Source organism: Ambystoma mexicanum, chromosome 5p, assembly GCF_040938575.1.
Source record: "Ambystoma mexicanum isolate Mex_15411 chromosome 5p, UKY_AmexF1_1, whole genome shotgun sequence".
Lineage (NCBI taxonomy): Eukaryota > Metazoa > Chordata > Amphibia > Caudata > Ambystomatidae > Ambystoma > Ambystoma mexicanum.
The window spans coordinates 975,055,735-975,076,550 of record NC_090930.1 but is presented as its reverse complement, the minus strand read 5'-3'; the positions used below and the strand labels follow the sequence as shown (position 1 = coordinate 975,076,550).

Genomic DNA, 20,816 nt, shown 5'->3' with positions numbered 1-20,816 from the left:
GCCACCACCTCCTGATGCAGCTGCAGAGGGTGCGGAGAGCGACAGCAGCGATTCTCCCACAATAAGGTAGCCGTGCAGGCCATGAGCCCATGGAGGTGTTTTTTTTTTTTTAAGATCCACACAGGTGGGTTTTGGTGTGCACCCTGTCCTCGGACCTCCTTGGTGGCCTCCACCACCCCCCCGGGCCCATTAATGGCCATTTTTTATTTATTTTTGATTTTTTGGAGAGTGTGTTGCCTTGTGTGGCTCCTGTGGGCATACACTGTATTGTGGCTGGGCACATGCAGGCTTGTCCTGATTTTGGGTCAGATGCTTGGGTTTGTGTGACACACACCCCTCCTGCTTCCCGTTTCCATGGGCTTGTAAAGGGTGTGCCCAAGTGACATTGACTTACACAGTGACGTTGGACTCCCATTTGATGTGTGGGCAGTCTGTAGTCAATACTGTGTATACATTCCTAGTGCATATTTTTGTTGTATTGTACACTGCATGGTGTATTGATATGTGCCTCTGCATCCATCTCATCCTCCTAATTTGCAGGTCCATTTCTCATGTCTTCACAAGGCGGTCTACTTTGGGACTGGAGTCCATGTTTTAAGCAGTGCACCTACTCTTGCGTGGCGCTAACACTGTATACTTGGAAGTGTTAGAAGTGCTGCCATTATCAGGTAGTGAGGCTACCAATTTTTTAAGTCCGTACTGTCATGTTTATGGTAGGTTGGAGGTTGTGTAGGTGATTGGTATTCTTGGTAAGTATTTGGTAATGTGTGTTGTTGGTCCTGCATTACTGTGAGCATTTCATGTGTGGCCAGTTTCCATTAGGGACACTGTAGTTGGTGACACTTGTGTCATGTTGTGGGGATTAATTTGTTTGCTCTCACATTGCATGACATGCCATGGTGTGTTGTGTGGCCGTGCCGGGGAGGGTTTGGGTGACATGGCACTGTTCTCATGTTGTATTTTGCAAGTGGGTATTCATTTTTGCTGCATGGAAGTGTGTCTTTTGATGACACTGCATTGGTGGTGTTTGTGTAGGTAGGGATGCACACATTGTGACACTTCTAGATGAACAATCTCAGGCTGCTATGGTTCTGACAGTTGACTGTCCCTTTGTTCATCATAATTGTCAGATTGAGTCATCATTGATTGTCAGATGGTATGTGCCAGGGCTTTGTGCACTCCACAGGGGTGTGCTTTCTATGTGAAGTAATTAGCCACCAGCTGCGTACGGGCTGCCTCACCCCATGCCCTTTCCCCTCCCATGCGCAGCGGGCGTGCATGTGGTTGGGGATGTGGGGGCACCACCATGTCCACAGCCAGGCCCCGGCGTGTTGCAACATTGTGCAGGACACATGCTGCCACTATGATCCTGCACACTACTGGGGGAGCGTATAACAGCTGCCTGCCAGAACGGTCAAGGGAGCGAAAGCATGACTTGAGCACTCCGAATGTGCGCTCCACTATGCCCCGGGTTGCAATATGGGCTGTGTTGTATCTTACCTCGGGAAGCGTGATGGGGTTCCGAATTGGCGTCCTCATGTGTGTGCTCAGAGGGTAGGCACCGTCCCCTGGGGAGGTGGTGATGGGGATCATAAGTGGGGTATTGGCATTACTCTGTATCTGTCATGCATGCGTGTGCTGTGGCATTTCTACTCACCAAGCAGCCATGCATCGCCATGCCGCCCAGCTTGCATGTCCCAGTTTAGGGTTGACATCCTGTAAATGAAGCTGTCGTGGGTGGACCCTGGATAGTTGGCATATACTGAGGTGATGATTCCCTTGGCATCACATACTACCTGGATGTTGATGGAATGCCAGTGCTTGCAGTTTCTATATATGTGCTCAGATGCCCTGGGGGGGACGTAGAGCCACATGGGTGCAATCAATGGCACCTAGCACTTTGGGGAATTGTGCCACCCTGTAGAAATCCTGGCTGACAGCCTGCCTTTCTGCAGGTGTTCTGGGCAGGTATATGTGCCTGCGGATTGATGGGCGTGCAGTGATGATGGCCAAAACCTGGTGTAGGCACCGTGACTGCGTGGCCTGTGACACCCCCCCACTATGGCACTTGTCCGCTGAAATGATCCGGTAGCCAAGAAGTGCAGTACATTGAGGACCTTCTCCAGGGGGCTGAGTGCTTGGGAGCACAGGGTGGGTGATGTGAGGTCATCCTCCCACTCACTGACCAGGTCGAGTATTATGTGTGGTGGAAACCTGTACCTCCCATACACCTGGTCATCTGGCATACCAAATAGGCTGGTTCTGGGTGTGAAGATTCTGGCCCTGACTATCCTTCTCCTCCTCCTGCGGTATCCCACGGCCACTGCTGCTAGGAACGGTATATTCATCCTGGTGTCTGAGCTTGTTTGTTGTTTGCGCACTCTTTTATGCTGCACGGGACGTGCGCCTGCTTCATGCTGGCGTACGTGTTTCAGGATTGGTCCTTTTATTTTTTGGCGCGTTGTAGGCGAGCGTGTAAATCTTCCCCCCACCCCAGGAATACACGTAACACGCTCTCCCAGGCCCAGTCGCAAGTAAATAATCCCGCCCACCCCTGGAATACACGTACCCCACTCTCACGGGCACAGTCGCGTGTGGAACTTCACGCGCACACACCGAAATACACGTACCCTGCAAATTTGTGTGTGAAACTTCCCGCGCACCCTGAAATACACGTACCCTGTGGTATCACGTGTGGAAGTTCACGCGGACCCATGATACACGTACCCTGATGGAATAGCGTCTGAGACTACCCGCGCACCCCTGGAGTACACGTACCCAGGCAAATCGCACGGCTGGGGGGTGGGGTGCTGGGAGACATGAGTGGGGGCCTGGTGGAGGGTGCCCTACAGTGGTGGGGGTGCAGGGAGACATGAGTTGGACATGAGTGGGGGCCTGGTGGAGGGTGCCCCTGGATGCTGGGGGGTGGGGGTGCAGGGAGACATGAGTTGGACATGAGTGGGGGCCTGGTGGAGGGTGCCCCTGGATGCAGGGGAGTGGGGGTGCAGGGGGACATGAGTGGGGGCCCGGTGGAGGGTGCCCCTGACTGGTGGGGGTGGGGATGCAGGGGGACATGAGTGGGGGCCTGGTGGAGGGTGCCCCTGGATGCTGGGGGGTGGGGGTGCTGGGAGACATGAGTGGGGGCCTGGTGGAGGGTGCCCCACAGTGGTGGGGGGTGGGGATGCAGGGGGACATGAGTGGGGGCCTGGTGGAGGGTGCCCCTGGATGCAGGGGGGTGGGGGTCCAGGGGGACATGAGTGGGGGCCTGGTAGAGGGTGCCCCACAGTGCTGGGGGGTGGGGATGCAGGGGGACATGAGTGGGGGCCTGGTGGAGGGTGCCCCTGACTGGTGGGGATGCTGGGAGACATGCGTTGGTGGGCAGCAGTGCAAGGTGACATGTGGGTTGGCTGGGGGGCATGGCCATGGTGGATGGGCTGCCTGCGGGACATGTGCAGGGGTGCAGTAATACACACACATGCTATTTTTCACACAGCGGGTGTCTGTGTTTGTCGGTACCCCTTTGCACCTCATTCATCCTAGAGGGCCACTGTATGGACCATTCATCATAGCTGTATATGGGTGCTTTTTGTTAGCGCACATTTGGCGCACATTTATGTCAGGCGCAGCACGCTGCCGCCTGCTTTCTTGTGGCATACTTGTTTGGCCCTGTGCGTGTCTTTCACCGTGCGCTGGTTTGCCCTATTCAATTCCATGAATACGAGTTGTAGGCGAGCGTGTGGGCGTTCCGTGCACTTGCCTTCTGTACTTCCCCCGTGACGCCCATATTTTCACGCGTTGTTCCCCATTCCGAGTGTTACGCCCCGTGTTCCGCCTACTTTTGTGATGTGCGTCGCGCTATGTGCGATTTCGCAGTGGCCGTGGCGCACGCCGTTGGATGACCTGTGCGCCGGCGTGCGCCGCGCACTTTTTCAGCGCACATCCAATGTTTTTCTCGCGCACAGACTTCCATGAATCGATGTGCTCTGGTTTCCCTGCGATTTTCGCAATTGCACTGCGAATTTCGCACTTTTACTGCGAATCGCACGTTTTGGCACCTCTGCGCGGGAATTTTCAGCGCACAGTAATTCCATGAATCGGCGTGTCAAAATGTAACAAAATGCTTTTATTAACAAAAAAATCAGAATGGTGGAAGGCTTAACTTGCCCTATGCTAAGGTGGGATTTCCCTACCTACATAAACTAAGGATAGTCTGTGTGAGGAAATCCAACTGAAAAGTCAGTCTATGTCAATTTTATTCAATGGACCATGTCTTAACATATGTCGATAGCCCTTACAAGCATAGCATGGTTTGTGGGGGTCGAGAGGGTGTTCATTATTGGAGGATAACTTCTCTTGTTCCTGTTCCCTTAGGGATTCCTCTTCCTGTTCAATTAGTGTTGTGATCAAGGGAAGATGGATAGATGATAGTTTTTTTTGGGCTAGCTGTCATGCCAGATGACAATTTATTAGAACTGCTTGGAGTATCTCTAACTATCTCCCCCTCAGAGATTCTGCTCACAATCCTATGGGAGAAAGGTTCCCCCAAGTTTTCATACCTTAAACTGCCTACCAGTTGGCCCTGCTTAATTTCCATGGGGGCATTGGAAACATTAAAAAAGATGAGCTTCAATTCATCTCCCCAGGCAAGATTAAGAGAGATCTTTCTTTCTCTTCCAGGGGTATTATTATAAAGAGACCATTATTTTATTTCCTTGGGGTACTTGGCATACATATGGGCAAAAAATATCAAAATAATTTCCTAATGAATTGAGGGTTCTACACCTTAAAATGTACCCATAACAATTGGTTCATATAGCTGAAAACGTTAAAGCTTTCCCCTGAGACCTCACTTTGTTGGTTTGACCAGTTGAAAAAAATATTTTGCTCATCCTCTGCCTCTTGGGTACTTAAGGTCTGATCATGAGTTGGGCAGTATCCCGGCTGGGATACCGCCTAAATATATTAGCAATTGCACCCACCCGTCCAGCTGTATTACTGCCTGATCATGGTTTGGGCTAACTGGAAGCTCCCATTCCCTATTGGATCTGATAAACCCAATAGGGAAACCATGCAATAATACCGCCGAAAATTGGCCTTTTCTCTGCATGTTTACCTCCAGCTCTTAGCTGGGGGTAAACACGCCAGACTTGTGATGGGGCCAGCCCTTAAATGCAGTGGTAACAGCGTTACCATTGCATTTAAGGGTTAACGCTCAACTCGTGATCAGGGTATTAGTCCCTTACTATGTCTTTGGGATCTCGGGTTAGAAGGGTCACCAAAGGTCCTAACAGTTTTCCAAAGCATCTGAGTTTCCTCATCAAGCCTCTCCTCTTGGAGTCTGGGGGGTCTCTCCAGTACCCCTTGATCGGTCTTATGGCCTTAATACATTTGAAATGGGTTCTTCCCGTGGTTTATTTCCAATATCTTCACCTCATCTCAGAAGGTTGGGTCTATTACGTCTTCTAAAACATTGATCCCAAACCTCCAGGCTAACCCTAACCTGGGTGCTACTCAGATATAAGTATCTGGGGGTGGAATCAATATAAAATCTCTGCAGTTAACTTTCTTTCACCTGGAGGGATTATCTAATTTCTGTTACTACAGATATCAAACCCGATAGAGCCCTTTGTGGCTACTGAGGGGTCTGAAGCTATGGCACTTTGTTTTTCAAACTTTAGGTTCGCCCACTTGTATTGGTTGAGCTGCATCCTGCTCCTGACACCATTTGTGAGGTTGGAGTCTTGGAAGGGGACACAGGCAACAGATTCAATATGTAACAAACTGCTTTTATTAACAAAAATATCAGAATGGTGTAAGGCATAACTTGCCCTTTGCTAAGGTGGGATTTCCCTACCTAAAGAAACTAAGGATACTCTGTGTCAGTAAGATCAACTGACAAATCTGTCTCTGTGCAAAACCTTTGCTTGCCCACACAGCTAAAACAAAACAATGTGTAGGGGTGTCAACCATAAACTAAAAGTGAAGTTCTGAACTATTTCCAGCTCTGGCTCATTTTCTCCAAATGTCACCAAGTTCAACACAATGTTTAAATGTACCATCTTTTGGATTTAAAGTAATATAATTCCACACCTTTGTGAAAATGTCAGTATGCCCTACCCCAAGTTCAATAACAGTTCGACAGCAGCAAGTCTGAGGGTTCCCTGCCCCAAGTTCAGTATCAAAAGATGTCAACAAAAAGAAGTATCTTGAAGCATTGTCTTTAAACAAGTTTCAACAATTCTTCACAGCTCAGGGTTCCCTTCACCAAGTCTTACATGCACCAATAGTAGTTTTCCTTTTGACACAATAGTATTTAGGGGGTTCTCTGGTCTTGGCGCAGTTCTTAGACCACACGATCCACCCATTACACGTCACGCAACCAGGAACTTTGAATTCTCTTTCAGCAGTTCATTATTCAACCTATAGGAGTTCTCTGGTATGGGCACAGCTGTTGGATCACATGATCCACCTATTACAGGTCACTCAATCTGGAATCTTGAGCTCTCTGAGTAATATTCAATAAACAAGTGGCTTCTCAAATGAAGCTCCAAAACTAACAGTTTTAGACTTGACTTTAACTCTGGGTGATGGTCCTTCATTCAATTTAGTTTCCTATTTTCTTTCAGTACATGATTATACACATTAGCAGGTTTGCTATCTGCATTGAGTTTGTTTATTCTGTATTAGCAGGCTTGCTATGCTCATTGAATTTGGTATTGAATGTTAGAAGTTTTGCTGTTTCATTCAGTTTGCTATTCAATATTAGCAGTTTATTTCTGTTTCATTCAGTTCAGTTTTCAATATTAGCAGTTTTGTTCATTTCATTCAGTTCGGCATTCAATATTAGCAGTTTTCTCTTCACGCCACTTTCCTTCCATTCATTCATCTAACTTCATAGTTCCATTGGTAACTGAAGTATTCACTCCCTCTGTGCTGTTTTTCACCTACGCAGCCTGCCGGAGCACCCCAGTCTCTCGGTAACTTCCCCAGTACTCGCCGGTTGTAGGTGTCTTCCTCCGGCGGTCCATGAGAACTTCCTTCTTCCCTCTGACTGGTACTGCAAATTCTCAGAGCCCTGCTCGCATGCGGATTATAACTGGGTCGGTGTAGGCAGCTTCACTGCTCTGCGAGGTCAGGCACAGTATCCCTGGTGTTCGGCCACAGCTTCTTTTGCTCCCACATCACACAGGAGGCTTCCTTCTGCACACCGGAGGCTTCCCTTAGTTTGGGGTTGTTGGTCGGCCTCCCCTCTCGTCCTCGGGTCCCACCACGGCTGCATCTGGATTCCCAGGGTATTATAACGGTCTCTGCCCAAGTTCCCCAGGTCGCTCTCTCTCACTCCTTTGCCTTGCCTTTTATACACCTGTGGTCCTTCAATGGGCTACAGGTGTATTCCATCATTTAATTGCCTGACTGATTAAGAGGACATGCCTTTCATGCATCTTGTTTGTCCCAATACCAAAGTGGTGAGAGTGAGTGGTGTTCATTACTCTGTTGCTTCTTCCTCATTGCAGTACTAGAGCGGTGAGAGTGTGTTGTGTTCATTCCTCTCAGTTGTTTCTTCCTCATCTCAGTACTGTCAAGTACCCCAAGAGGGGAAAAAAGAAGCACTGATCTAGAGTAACCCATAAAGGTTGGGGGAGGGTTAGACTGGTTATCACTAGGATAAAGGGGATACTGTGTCTTGTCCAACAGTACCCCATTCACAATCCTTCTCCTCTTTCTTGTACATCAGGGTTGATCATATCTCATGTCCTTCTCAGGAACAAGGGGACAAGGGGAACAATATCCCATAATCTCCTCTGGGAAAGGGGTTCCTTCCTGCATGGAGGATGTGGAATAACGCGTCCTATCTAAGGGCATCCAACTTCCAATCCCCAAGGACCCTCCGCACAGGTGGTCCACCGTCGCTTATCCACCCCCAGGGGCAGGATCCAAAAGTGATGGCCTTTCCCTGACCACCTTCCTAGAGGATCCAAGGGGAGTTGGTTTCTCACACAGGATAAAGGAAACAATAACCCCAGTATATGGCAGTTTGGGTATAGGCTGCCAGGCTAATCACGCTACATTACCTACACAATCAAAGCACACACCAGGGTGCCGCCACCAATTTCAAGGCTAACAAGAATGGTTGTCCCTGCTGTGAATCCTATCTAGGATTTTGGTAATGTAACAAACGCATCAGGAACAGGTTTGCCACCTTTGCTCCAAACTCCAGACAACTATGTGGAGTAGCAAACCACAGCAATAGGAATTCTTACAAAAGGGTGTTTGTCAAGGCTCTTGAGGATATCTTCGGAGTCTCATACATAACCTTTAAGATCTTTATTGCCACCCTATTCTGTCGGTTTGCCTGTACTGAGGGGGCTGCTGCATTGGGTTTGGATTGACAAATCTGTACCAACGAGCTTGTCATCAATTGTGGGGAGGCATTGGCGCACAGGGTTATAGAAGTATACCAAGACTCAAGGCACTCCATCTGCCATCTCTACGATATATGGCTGGCACCATTAGAGGCAACTCTATCTCAAAAACCAACTGCCAAAGCTCAAAACTGTATACAAACCCCTTACTCACATGATGGACCTAAATCAAAGGTACCTGAATGACATTTTGCATCAATCACCTCAGCCACCCAAGAGCTCAGCAAGGTCAAGAGACAGCATATACAGTTGTGTAACTCATATCTGGCCGCATTTATCCTAACATGATAATGCCACAATAAAAATGGTTTCTTGGAGTATTGCAGGCTTACGAAATGGAATGAAAGACCCTGACTTTTTTTACTGTATGCCATATTTTGTCACCACTAGCCCAAGTAGAAGGGGAAGAAAATGCTGTGGTTTGGTAATCTACAGCTCAAAATGTTTGAAATATAAATAGATGACTAAACTCTTTGCATCAAACAACCCTCCTAATAGTTGACGTAGATTGAGATAAAGGTTCAAAATGGTGACTAATTAATTTCTATCACGCTCAGGGGTGTTGGCGGGGGGAGCAATTTTGTAGATGCTCCACTAGTCGAATTGTGAAGAAACAAAAAATATGAGTGGTTGTATTACACCTTTGGCGGACACGTTGTTTTGCTTACGCGATTGATCTTAACTTAAAAATGGGTAATACTACGGGGGAGCTTCGGAAAGCGATGAGGAAGACATTGCGTTTGACATCACCGCCGTGTTTTTACTAGATCCTAAGCCAGAAATGAGGATGTCAATTATTACTAAGTCTTGTGGAGCTTGGCTTGTGTCCTACAAATGGTAGATTCAAGTCCAACATCCTGGGAAACTACACGTTTACCAATGCAAAGTACCAATCCATCATCAACTATTTTGTAGTTGATATAAAGAAATAGTCCAAGGTTGTAGATTTTAAAATAGTATCTAGATTGGAGAGTGACCATGATCCGCTGGTACTAATGATCAACAGCGGGACAGCATATACACCAGTGAGGGATCTTCAAGGGGAGTTGGAAGCAAGGGGAAGTGAAACCAGTAAGCCAATATTGTGGGGACGCATCAACCAAAACCAGAAAGTATCTAAGTTCATTTTTGATACTTTGTCCAGTATTAAGAAATGTCTTAATATCTGTAACAATCAAGATGGGAAATTAGATGGATGGGATAATATAATGTGGACAGCTAGAGATGCATTTAGGACGACGCAACACAAGTCAAAAAGAATAAATAGGCAGGCAAAATGGTTTGATGTTGACTGTAAATTACCAAAACAATCGCTTTTATTAGCTCTAAAACACCCAAATAGAAGTAGTTCCGAAATTGCTGGGGCAAAGCAAACATATACAAATGTTATTAGAGAAAGGAAAGCACAACTGGTTGATGAGAAATGGTTAATCCTGGAACAGTCAACAGCCTCGGGCAACCCAAAGTTATACTGGAATAGATTAGCAGCCAGATAGCCTAAAACCTCCACTTGATAGAGCTCCTCTGGTCTCACTGACAAAATGGATTCAATATTTTACAAATGTATATATTTTTGTAGTGTATTAAATTCAGCAGCAAGAACCCTGCTGTACACACAATGAAAGTAAATACATAAAGCACTATAAGTGATCCTCTAAAATTATCATATAAAGAGCTAGGCAATGCACTAAATGACACCTCAGCCAAATGGTTTGGCGGGGCGCTCTACAGGCAAATAATGGAGTGGGCAGAGGATAAAAGCATCCTTTCAGACTCCGCAAAGGCCTAGGAACATGTGACCAAATTTTGAACCTCACTTTAATTCTGGACAAGTATGTCCGTGGGTATGAGAGCCCAATTTATTTGGCTTTCATGGATTTAACATCATTTGATTATGTAAATCGAGCAAAACTGTGGGAAACCCAGAGGATGCTCGATATGCCGATGCCCATGCTTGAAATTCTGGTTGAATTGCACAGCAACCAATCAATAAGCACACAACTTGATGGCTCAGGTAAACTAACTGAGCCATTCAGCTCCATGCGATGCTGTTTTTTGGCACCACTACTCTTCAACCTATACATAAGCTCCCCCTCCTCAACACTGAGCAAACTGACCAGTGATGTTACAAAAAGGGGCCGCAAGTGTATTCCAGTACTGATGTACGCAGGTGACACCTGTTTTGATTTCAAGAACAAAAGAAGCCCTACAAACACTGGTAACAGGATTCAATGAATATGAGTCAGAGCGATTTAAAAATCAACATTAGAAATTCAAAATCCATGTGCACCAAAAAGATAGTTGGCAGCCTGTTAGTGGTTGTGGGAAGCAGCATGGAGTGGGTAAACTCATTTTGTTACTTTGGTGTTAACATAGCGAAAGGGCATAGTACAGAAACTCCGATGTTGGACATCCAATCAAGTATACTGGATATATCAGATGAAGGAAAGGCCGGGCTGTTGATGTTCTTGGACCACTCGGCCGCCTTCAATATTTTAGATCATGATATCCTTATGATGCGTCTTGCCTCCCATCTCAATTTTTGGCCACTAGCGTTCAGTCAGATGAACTCCTTTTTACGAGGTAGAACTGCCTGGGTAGTCATGGGTCAGTCTTCAACACATGCCTATCCAATTACACAAGGAGTCCCCTGAGGGCGCATGTTTGTCCCCATTGCTATTTAATCTTTATATCAGGCCACTTCATGATCTGCTGCATGAAAGAGCTATTTCATTCCAAAACTACGCCAATGACACCCAGCTGTTATCTAGCAACCTGGCCTTAGACACCTGCCTGATCAATGATACCTTCACCGTGGTCAGTGGATGGATGAGTAATAATTGTCTCTGTCTAAATCAGGGGTGCACAACTGATTTTGACAGAGGGCCGAAAGTACCTTACATGATGGCTATAGTGGGCCAAAAAGTAAATGTGGGTGGGGCGGTAGGCGCGGTGGGGCGTGGTGTGGCAGGAGGCTTTTTCAACCCCCTATTTTTATTAAGCACTATGCCCCATAGCCCCCACCACTCAAGCAAACACTATGCCCCATGGCTCCCACCCCCAAACACTATGCCCCATGACACCCACCCCTCATGCAAACACTATGCCCCATGGCCCCCACCCCTCAAGCAAACACTATGCCCCATGGCTCCCACCCCTCAACCAAACACTATGCCCCATGACACCCACCCCTCATGCAAACACTATGCCCCATGGCCCCCACCCATCATGCAAACACTATGCCCCAAGACACCCACCCCTCATGCAAACACTATGCCTCAAGACACCCACCCCTCATGCAAACACTATGCCCCAAGACACCCACCCCTCATGCAAACACTATGCCCCAAGACACCCACCCCTCAAGCAAACACTATGCCCCATGGCCCCCACCCATCATGCAAACACTATGCCCCAAGACACCCACCCCTCATGCAAACACTATGCCTCAAGACACCCACCCCTCATGCAAACACTATACCCATGACACCCACCCCTCATGCAAACACAATGCCCCAAGACACCCACCCCTCATGCAAACAGAATGCCCCAAGACACCCACCCCTCATGCAAACACTATGCCCCAAGGCACCCACCCCTCATGCAAACACTATGCCCCAAGACACCCACCCCTCAAGCAAACACTATGCCCCATGGCTCCCACCCCTCAACCAAACACTATGCCCCATGACACCCACCCCTCATGCAAACACTATGCCCCATGGCCCCCACCCATCATGCAAACACTATGCCCCAAGACACCCACCCCTCATGCAAACACTATGCCTCAAGACACCCACCCCTCATGCAAACACTATGCCCCAAGACACCCACCCCTCATGCAAACACTATGCCCCAAGACACCCACCCCTCAAGCAAACACTGTGCCCCATGGCCCCCACCCATCATGCAAACACTATGCCCCAAGACACCCACCCCTCATGCAAACACTATGCCTCAAGACACCCACCCCTCATGCAAACACTATACCCATGACACCCACCCCTCATGCAAACACAATGCCCCAAGACACCCACCCCTCATGCAAACAGAATGCCCCAAGACACCCACCCCTCATGCAAACACTATGCCCCAAGGCACCCACCCCTCATGCAAACACTATGCCCCAAGACACCCACCCCTCAAGCAAACACTATGCCTCTAAATGATCAGAAAACCGAGTTATTACTGCTGGCAACCCAAAATATGATTAAGAAAATGGGTAATGCCCATGGATCTATGTTATTGGGCTCTTATCCTATCCCAATAATCAAAAAGGCTAAATCACTAGGTATTGTCCTCAACTCGGACATGAGCATGGATGCTCATGTCTCAGCAATGGTCAGTGCCTGCCATTACTATCTGCGTCTGCTCCGGCAGATTAAGCCTTTAATTTCTGATGCCAACGCAGCCACTATTGCCAGAGCCATTATTGGAAGTAAACTGGACTAGGGAAATGCCTTGTTGCTCCAGTTTACGGAATTGCCAGGATCCAGGTGGTGCAGAACTCGACTGCCAGAATAGTGGCATAGCTAGGTGCTCTCATATAATGCCCACATTAAAAAAACTTCACTGGTTTCCCATTGCGCAGCGGATCAAATTGAAGACATTAACTATCACACATAAATGCCCATTTGGCGATTCGCCAGTCTACCTTAAAAACTACCTACAGTGGTACAAGCCCACCCGTATTTTGTGGGTCAGCTCAAGACAACTATTCGCAAACAAACGCATTAAGTGGTATCGAGCTGCTGGAAGATCATTCCAATTCCTTGCACCTAGATTATGGAATAGATTACCGCTGTGTATTCGGTCTGATCTGATTCATATCTCCTTCAGGAAAAATGTGAAAACCTTCCTTTTTTTCTCAATCTTTTAAGTAGACATAGCTTGGGTTCTGGATAGTACCTTTTTCGGCTGTTCGATGTTTGGCGGATTGACCTTTGTTGCTGTTGTCTGTGTCCCTGTTTGTGTTACAGCGCTTAGACGCCTCGGGGCTTTTAGGGCTATATAAATGAATTAAATTAAAATAAATAATAGTGGGGTGCAATTTCTTATAGTGATAGTTGATTAACAGTTGGGATGGGGATTGGACTGGTGGTAACAATCCTATATGGGAAACCCCAAGATGACCTGAATAATATCACTGAACTGGAGACACTGTACAATGTCTTGCCTAAACTTAAAACATTAAGGTGCCCTCGTATTATGTTGAACATAAAATAGAGAAACTCTAAGATGTCCTTATGTACCTTTTATAATGCCGGGGCACTCTCTGAAGGCACCTCTTACCTTTATAATATTAAGGCTCTATGTTGCAAAACACTGAAACTTGTGGCACTCTTCAGACCCTGCTATACATTACTCTGGGGCATTCTAGGATGCCTTTTTATGGCCATCCGATGTGAAGAAACTGAGCACACACAATATGGTTTTGAAAAGTAACAACAGAGTAGCAAGGGAGAATGTTGGTTTAATAAAAATGGAATACATGACAAGTACCATGTTCCGTTCTAAACTTCCAGAAGCAACCTACAGCCACCCCCTAAACAGTATTTTCTTTTTTACCAAATATACACTAATGAAAAGGAAACCTTTGAATGGTCCTGGAAAGTCTCCTCTCTCTGCTTCAAGTGTGCGCCTGACTAAGTCCTTCTTCTGTTTCACCATTGGTTTATCATCAATCTCCTGTGCACCATGACTCCTGGAGGCTGCATCATGAACGCAGCAATCCGTGTATGATTTCCACAAGCCTTGCCAGCTCACTTGCGGTTTCCTATCTGTCCTTGAACTGGATAGAACACTTAAACAGGTGAATAGGTTTGCCGTGATGAAGACTGATGGAACCTATTGCGATGAGTTATGAACATAACACAGTTATCATAATGCAGGTTCAATTTAAGTATAAAGGGTTGGCATGGTTGTAACTCCTATAGGGCCTACAGGGTTCTCTCTAGAAATGCTATGGGATACTTGTAAAAATAAAAAGGTGGCTGAATGGGTTCACTAAATTTGACCTACCTAAGGAAATTACTTTACCCCCTCTCCAAAACCCCAAACAAGTATACGGTCTCAGTGTTATAGCACCCAGCTCACTTCTTGATTTCAGTCTCACAAATATTGCTTGCTGCTTGTGTTCACTCTTGGGGCTATAGCTCTCTACTCGCTTCTTGGTGCCACCTACCAGCAAGTATCCACACCCTTGCTTTAGGATAGTTGTATCTTTCAGATATTATCACCCTATAGTTGCAGGTCATCCTCCTAGGTTGATGCACACTCCTACAAGCAAGGATTTCTTCCTCCATTCTTAGATGTTTTTGTCAGGCTATGTTACTGTAACCCACTAGCCACGGGGGGCTCTCATGACCCTTCAGTTTCTTAACATTATCTAATATCCTCCCCACATCTGGAAACTAGGCCTCAGGAGACTCTCCTTCTTATTGATTTAGGACCAGGCCAGTCTCTGGGATAAAGGATTCAGTAAGCTTTGACTTTCTCTCCTCTGTGTATGGTCTCTGCTAGGGCGAGATCTATCCCTCAACGGCTATTGTGTTTCTCTCCTTCTTGGGGTCTTTTATCTGTAAGTATTTGAGATACAGCCATCAGCAATTTCTTCCTTGGCACTCCACCCCCCACCCCCCAAGGTTTGGTGCTCTCTTTTCTCAAATGGTCCTGTTCTTTCCCTGTGTCACTTTCCTTCTCTTTCTGTCTCTCTCTCTCTATTTGGCTCTCTCTCTCTCTGGGTTTGGCTCTCTCACACGGTTTGGCTTTATCTTGGGTTGGCTCTCTCTCTTTCTTCTGTCGGCAATTGGGGCTTCTGCAGCGTGGCAGTAGCCAGGGTTTTATTGAACTGCGCAGGGAGCATCGGTTTGAGTATGCAGCTTCAAGGTTTGAGTCCTTGTCTGTGCAAGAACTGACAACCACTCGCAGATCTTATGGGCAGATGATTCTTCTGCTCTTGAGGAAGCGCTAACTGCCAGCATTAGGGCTTGCTAGTTCAATATCTGCCTTCTACAGTTCTAGTGTATGGATTCCTCTCCTGCCCGAACTATAAAACCATAGTGCCAGATTAAGGGAATGAAGAAAAGGCTGGGAGACTCTGAGGAAGATTATGAAGGCTTTCTTTGGTTACCAAACCCAGGGTGAGTCAAAGTACGAGTAACCAAAGGTGGATACTGCTCTGTAAAAAGTGGGAGGCTTCAGGTTTAACCAAAACAAGTGAATGCTATGTTAGTTGAGTTAGGCTCCTGATGCGGTCATAATATTGAGTCCCAAAGTTCTTTTAGATGAGTTTCCCTGACAAGATATGACAATACGTACTGACGGTTCTTAAGATTGCAAAGATCAAGAATTATATCCTAGCGGCTGGTGGTATATGTTGGCGCTCCTTGGCTGTAGTTACCTTGCTTGCGCACAACAGTTTCTTTTTCCCCCATCCCATCTGTCGATTTTCAGGCTACATTCATTAAAGGTCCCCCACCACGTAGCCAAGTGTGAGTTTGTCATCTGGGACACCCACATCCGACTTTTATCTCTTTGAGTCAGGCTCTGGGTTGGAGGTGATGGGCCTTCGCAAAGACCAGGGACTTAGTCTTATTGGTTGAAAGACTTTAAGTCCCTGGGCTTTAGTCATCTGCGCACCCTCAGGGTTCTGGTTGCCAAGACGCATTCCCTTTTGTATTCAACATGTGTCTCTCTCTTGGTCTTGCTCTCCTGCTAAACCTTCTCTCATGCAGGCTCTGAACAAATTCTTACTAGCTTCCAAAAAGGTAACCACTGCAGGGACTTTGGTGCGTCATGGCTCCTTCACCCCACCAGTACCCAGATCATGACCTCTGTCCAACCTTGGTAATGTATTTTATCTGACTGTTGTGTGGCTCTCCTTCCAGTTGATGTCCTCAGGTACACACAGATGGTACCGTTAGTATCTGGAGTAGGGCTTGTGGCTAGCTATGTCCATTATCATGACCATTCTCTCAATGCACCTGGGTTTTCAGGCTTGGCTCCTGGCATTCTTTGGGCCCAGGAGCACAAGACTCTCAGTTCTCCCGGACCTCATACCATGGCTGCTTCCCAGCTCTGGCCCCACTGGATTAGCCTTATGCACCTCTGACCCTTCTCAGTTGGTAACCTTCTGGACATGTCCACTGTTGGTAGCTCTCACTGGACATCTCTGTCCACCTTGTTTGCTTTTCTTCCACCTTCCTCAGCTGCCTTACTAATTCATTCTTACCTCACTCTCTTCTCTCTGCTCCACTCTCCTTATGAACTACACACTCTCCCCAAACAACCGTATTCTTGCTCAACTTCAGTCCCCTTTTTTAAAATCTCTGGCCTGATAATTGCTGCTCTAAGGGCCGCAGTAAAAACATTGCTGATTGATTGTGAGTCAAACCATTGGATTAGGTGAGGGCTGCATGTCCCACCCCCACCCTAGGTGTAAACTCTAGAACTCTGACTTTCAGGATGAGGTCTGTAATGGATTTGTGACTCTGGTGGTCCTCCATATACCTCCTGCCCGTTCAGCATCACTTAGTGGATGGCCTCCCCGGCCTCAGGGTCCCTCACCATTTTCTGGCCTCATCAGTTGGACTATCACACAGTGTACATTAACTCCTTTCCCAAGCCATATTATCAGGGTACTTGGGAGGCGGGTGAGATATGTTTTGCCCTCTTGAGGTGCTTGGTTCACCTTAAACCCATATCTTAACTTGTACAGGCTGCACTGGGTCTTTCCCTGTGTAGGGGAGGATTGGTCCAAAAGACCCCCCTTGCCTACATCCCCTCCCCAGGTGAGGGCCATGACTCATCGGGCGTCCCCTCCTTACCACCAGGGCCCAGGTGGCGGATGGCTCACCTGCTGAAGACATTGCCCAAACGTATTGAATTTAGCTAGGCCTCAGAAACGATTTTGTCTAACAAAGATGGTGTGAGCTCTGCGCACTGTAGCGCGGCCCCCACCTTTGGAGAGTTTCAATTATCCCTGTGGCCCCAGCTCCCTGGCAGATCCGCTGTGAGCCCGTTCCCACGAACAAGACGGACATGAGCTAGTGTAAGATACCAACACTGTAACATTTCACCTTCCGCAGTGTATCACTGCTCCCAGCATGACCTGGCCAGTGAAGCCCGGGCGAAAAAGAGACCTGTAAAATGGCCCTCGGACAGAAGCAAACGTTCCCAAATACTAATGCCAAAACTACTTGCAATACGCGCATTTTCTCCACAGACCCCTTTTTGATTAGAAACTTTGTAAAACGTACAGATATGGCAGAATACATGTTCACATGGCATTAGCAATGAAGCACCCACACCACTGCAGTTGTGTGTAAATAATAAAAGCATCCCGGGGGGTTATTTGTTATGTGTATCATTGAAAAGCTTACACCCCACGGTCCCACGCCATAACCAAACTAATGCTGCTAGAGTGCAAAGGAAGAAATGCAACCATACTGAGGCCTCATGTGAAGGACACGCAAGAATGCACCCTCCATGTGTGCAAGTCCAAGCCCCTTATGTGCCACTACCGTCATGTATGGTGGCAAGTCATTTTCCATGTGCTCCATCAACCTCACTACTACCTCACTTACTGCAAATGTATATGCATATAACACAATGTTGTAGTTGTTAAAACATAGTGTACAAATAATGTGCTCGAACTGGCTATATTCGAGAGGAATTAGCAATGTTAAGATGTGAGCTTTGAAATGACTCAATTTGTATTGTGTGTTATTTGACTGTTTATGATGCTTTCACCTCAAATCGGCAACACACGAGGAAGATGCCTTTGTGAGTATATGCAAGGCCATTCCCCCTCCCTCCCAGTGGAGCCTGCCAGACGAGAGAGCAGAGGCCCGCGCCGCGCTGCTCCACCTCCCCCAACTAGGCTGGAGCTGCTTCAAAGATTTGTAGTCCCCTCTGCAGCACCCAAGGCCACGGCCCGCCACCTGCATTATTTACAGCCCAGTAGTAAACCTCTGCCTGAATACACAAATCCAAAGGCGCCCTCTCTTAAACGCCACAACCCACCGGATCACCTTAGGTTTATGGCCCCGGTAAAATTAGGACACCCAATACTATGGCAACATACAGCAGCACATTCATAACGACTTCTAACAAGACAAAAAGACATGTACCGCCTGTCCCATGCCCTGAGACCTAGCCCCACGACCTATGGTACCCGGTCAACAGGACACTGGTAACCATGTACTGATGAATCGCCATCAAACCCCTCTCAAGGTGCATTCCTCCTGTGTTGCATTAACCTGTAGAATAACCTATTGAAAGATTTACTAAAGAAGATAATATTGCAATAACTGAATGACTGCGGTGTGCATGGCCTAGGGCAAATAAGTCAGGAAAAGACATTAATCTCTGACACTGGCCACCATGGCACAACAACACCGTCCGGATGAACCCAGCAGACCTGCCAGGCCCAGCCCAACCCACGAGGCTGACCAGTGACGTCCTCCAGCCAAGGCCAATCACATCGCAGCAGCACCTATAGCTAGTCGTCGCCACCCAATCCCATTGAACTTGTGCCCCCTATAGTGTGTAGGTTCTGATGATGTTTTTTGTAAATATATACACCTGTCTTTGCTATTGTCAGACAGAGTGCTCTCGGAGTTTGCAGAGTTCTTTGCATGCCCTATTCTGATTGATAAACCCGCACTTTGTCTTGGCCTTATTCCCATTCTGGGAGAGTCCATTATTGTCTCTCATTGTGGGGAGGATCGTGCTGGTTGGGGACGCTTGCCTTCACCTGCTAAGAGGAGACAGGATGACCAGTACAATTCTCACAGTGTCCTATTCCCTTTGTTGATGGTTGTTGGTACTTGGGTGACCTTTGGAGCATATTTCTCCAATGTTTCCATTCATTTTATGCAGGGTGCATCTGAGCACTGTGGAGAATCTACAGCCCCTTTTAAAACCTGAATAAGCATGATCCTATGTGACATTGTCATTCTGCACTGCCCATTCATTGAATATTTTATCCTCTGATGTGCCTTTGAACAGTGATGCGTTTATTTTCAATGTGATGCTCCTGTCCAGTTATTCCTTCCTTGGAGTTCAAGCCCCAGCAGCAGAAAATTGTCCTTTTTTGTGTCACTGGGGCTACCCTATCACTTGGGTCTGAACTAAAAATGCATGCCTTAACTGTCAAGTCCATGCTCCAGCAGATCATGCTGGACCTCTGTCTCTCTGGTTGGCTCAACAGAATTTAGCAGGTATAGGTGCCTAGTGAAGGGGGGGTTGTTGATTTGACTTCATTTTGGGGGAGGTGGATGGTGGTTTGTGGCTGATCATGCGCTGATCAAATGTCTGATAAAAGATAGTGTGCAACCTTTTCCCCCAGGTTGCCAACACTTGAATTCAAAGTTTGCTCAAATGATACATGCACCGTAGACTTATGAGTATGTTTCTCCATAGATTGCTTTACTTCTATCGATATTCAGGAGGATGGGGGAGATTTAGGGTGGGGGTTCCCTTACTGGTTAGAACAAGTAAGTAGTTTAGTTACACTATGGGAGAGTCAGAAACACACTCTATGGGCCTCATTCCAAGTCTGGTGGTCTGGAAATAAGCACCCTTTTTTACAGACCGCCACACTACGAGTCTGCCTGCAGGGGACATTGCGCTCGGCAGGGTCAGACCTTCCGGGTGCAACTGCCCCTGTAAGCAGACTTTTCTCAGAAACACCGGGACCATTAGCAACAGTGCCAGTGCTTCTGTCTCCCCACTCTCATGGAGTCCTATGGGACTCCACGGGAATGGGGAGTTCCCGAATCTGCTGCCTGACTTCCTGTGCCGTCTGGACTTGTCACAGTGGCATTGGTAAGTCAGGCGGCGGATTCAGTGTTTCCGGGTCGGCGGCAACCCGCCGGTTGCACCAGTGGGTTACCGTCGAATTCAGAATGAGGCCCAATGTCCGTCTACACACTACTATCATAGAGTTTAGATGGCCACCAACTCCACACAATGATAGCTGTAGTGCAAGTGTCCTAAAATATTCCAATACCAATGGCGCAGATGTGAAGATGGGAGGGTGGTGTTTGTGAATGGATACATATAATCTCTGGTTTGGCCATTTTCCCACCCTATCCGCACTTGTTTCATGCAGACATTGGTGGCCCATCTCATGGCTGTCCTACAGTGGACTAATTCATTTAAAAAAGGGCGATCTGCATAGTACCTTACAAGGATTGTTGCCATCGGAGTAGACCTCAGGCCCACCTTCATCTCACTCCATGTTTTGCTCTTCTGATTGGAAAGACATCGCACAAACTGTGAGACGTGGTCTGGTGGTGGTGAAAAATACACTTCACATGGTGGTTCCTCTCTGGCCAAATGTTTCTCGAAGCATGGAACTAGGGAACGTGAACCTAGGTGCAGAAA

The 20,816-nt window shown here is 47.3% G+C and overlaps 1 protein-coding gene across 1 annotated transcript in view; it reads right to left on the bottom strand.

Annotated features, from left to right (window-relative positions):
* Window positions 1-20,816, bottom strand: part of LOC138481344 (testis expressed protein 56-like) — a 418,767-nt gene that overhangs the window by 84,297 nt on the left and 313,654 nt on the right. The window contains exon 3 of the mRNA XM_069613446.1: window positions 20,614-20,803. Coding sequence (XP_069469547.1) covers window positions 20,614-20,803 — 190 coding nt within the window. The remainder of the gene's footprint in view (window positions 1-20,613; window positions 20,804-20,816) is intronic.